This window comes from Drosophila willistoni, assembly GCF_018902025.1.
Source record: "Drosophila willistoni isolate 14030-0811.24 chromosome 2L unlocalized genomic scaffold, UCI_dwil_1.1 Seg139, whole genome shotgun sequence".
Classification (NCBI taxonomy): domain Eukaryota; kingdom Metazoa; phylum Arthropoda; class Insecta; order Diptera; family Drosophilidae; genus Drosophila; species Drosophila willistoni.
In genome coordinates, this window is record NW_025814046.1 from 644,377 (window position 1) to 645,470 (window position 1,094).

The 1,094-nt window shown below is 38.3% G+C and overlaps 1 protein-coding gene across 1 annotated transcript; it reads right to left on the reverse strand.

The window, feature by feature from the left end:
* Positions 1 to 350: 350 nt before the first annotated feature.
* On the reverse strand, positions 351 to 1,094 carry LOC6638157 (larval cuticle protein 65Ag1). Its single transcript, XM_023177689.2, has one exon. It carries the CDS (start codon positions 1,059 to 1,061, stop codon positions 468 to 470), a length of 594 nt encoding a protein of 197 aa, XP_023033457.1. The 5' UTR covers positions 1,062 to 1,094; the 3' UTR covers positions 351 to 467.

Genomic DNA, 1,094 nt, shown 5'->3' on the forward strand with positions numbered 1-1,094 from the left:
GTTGAAACTCACAAAAAGCTCATCAAAATGGATCTACCATAAGTCATTTGATTGTTCTTAAAAACTCTACAATGCAAAATATAGCTTTTTTCAAAAAATCTAGAGAAGACTTTTATGTATGATCGCGATTAAAGCTACTTAAAGTCTCATATGCTAGCAAAAATAGGACAAAAATTTAAACATAAAAAGCCAAATACGATCGCAATCAAAAATGCGTTAAATTTGTTTACCCGAAACGAAGAAAATAATCGCTTTAAATGCATTTACATTCTACATTTTAGAGTTCTCTATTGGAAATAATGAGATTCAGTTTAAAATTAGATCAGATTATGCATGCAATTGATGTCGTCTCGTTTTTAGATGAAGAATCATTTATTGGTCTAACCAGTTCTTGAACAAAAATACATACAGAGAAAATTAAATTGTAATAATACTTAAATTAAATTTCGTTTAAACTAAATGGCGAACTAATGGCCGACAACTTTGACGGGAATATCATGAGACTTCTCATGGACAGCATGAGATTTCTCATGCACATCATGAGTCTTTTCAGCCTTCTCAATCTTCTCTACTTTTTCGTTCTTCTCCTTTTTCTCGTTCTTCTCATGTTTTTCACCCTTCTTGGTCTTCTCATCGTTGGAGCGAGCCTTACGTCTGGCTTTCAGATCTTCCTCCTCGGATACTTGTGGCAAATCAGCAGCAGCCTTGGCCAAGGCCGAAATCGAATGGGGAATATTAGTGCCAATGGGTACGAAACCATTTTTGCCAGCCGTATAGTGGACTTCGATTTCCTGGCCATCGGCATCGATATAACGATATGAACCAGATACTTCCAAAGCCTCTTCATCAGTGCCTGCATTTTCTATGACACCCTGCTCTTGACGAGAACTTCCATCGCCTCCCTCATAGCTGAAGTGGAAATTGCCATTTGGTTCCTTTTCGGTCTCAAATTTCAACAGAGGAATAACTTCATGTTTCTCCGTGGTGACCGATTGACCAATGCTGGCCGCAAAGGTGCTGCCCACCAGAGCCAAGACGGTAACTAATACAAATTTCACCATTATGCGAGAGTGAGTGTGTTGTTCCCGGTTAGA

Excerpts from the sequence above, each read along its gene's own strand:
- LOC6638157 (XM_023177689.2), bottom strand. The coding sequence starts at position 1,061 with ATGGTGAAATTTGTATTAGTTACCGTCTTGGCTCTGGTGGGCAGCACC.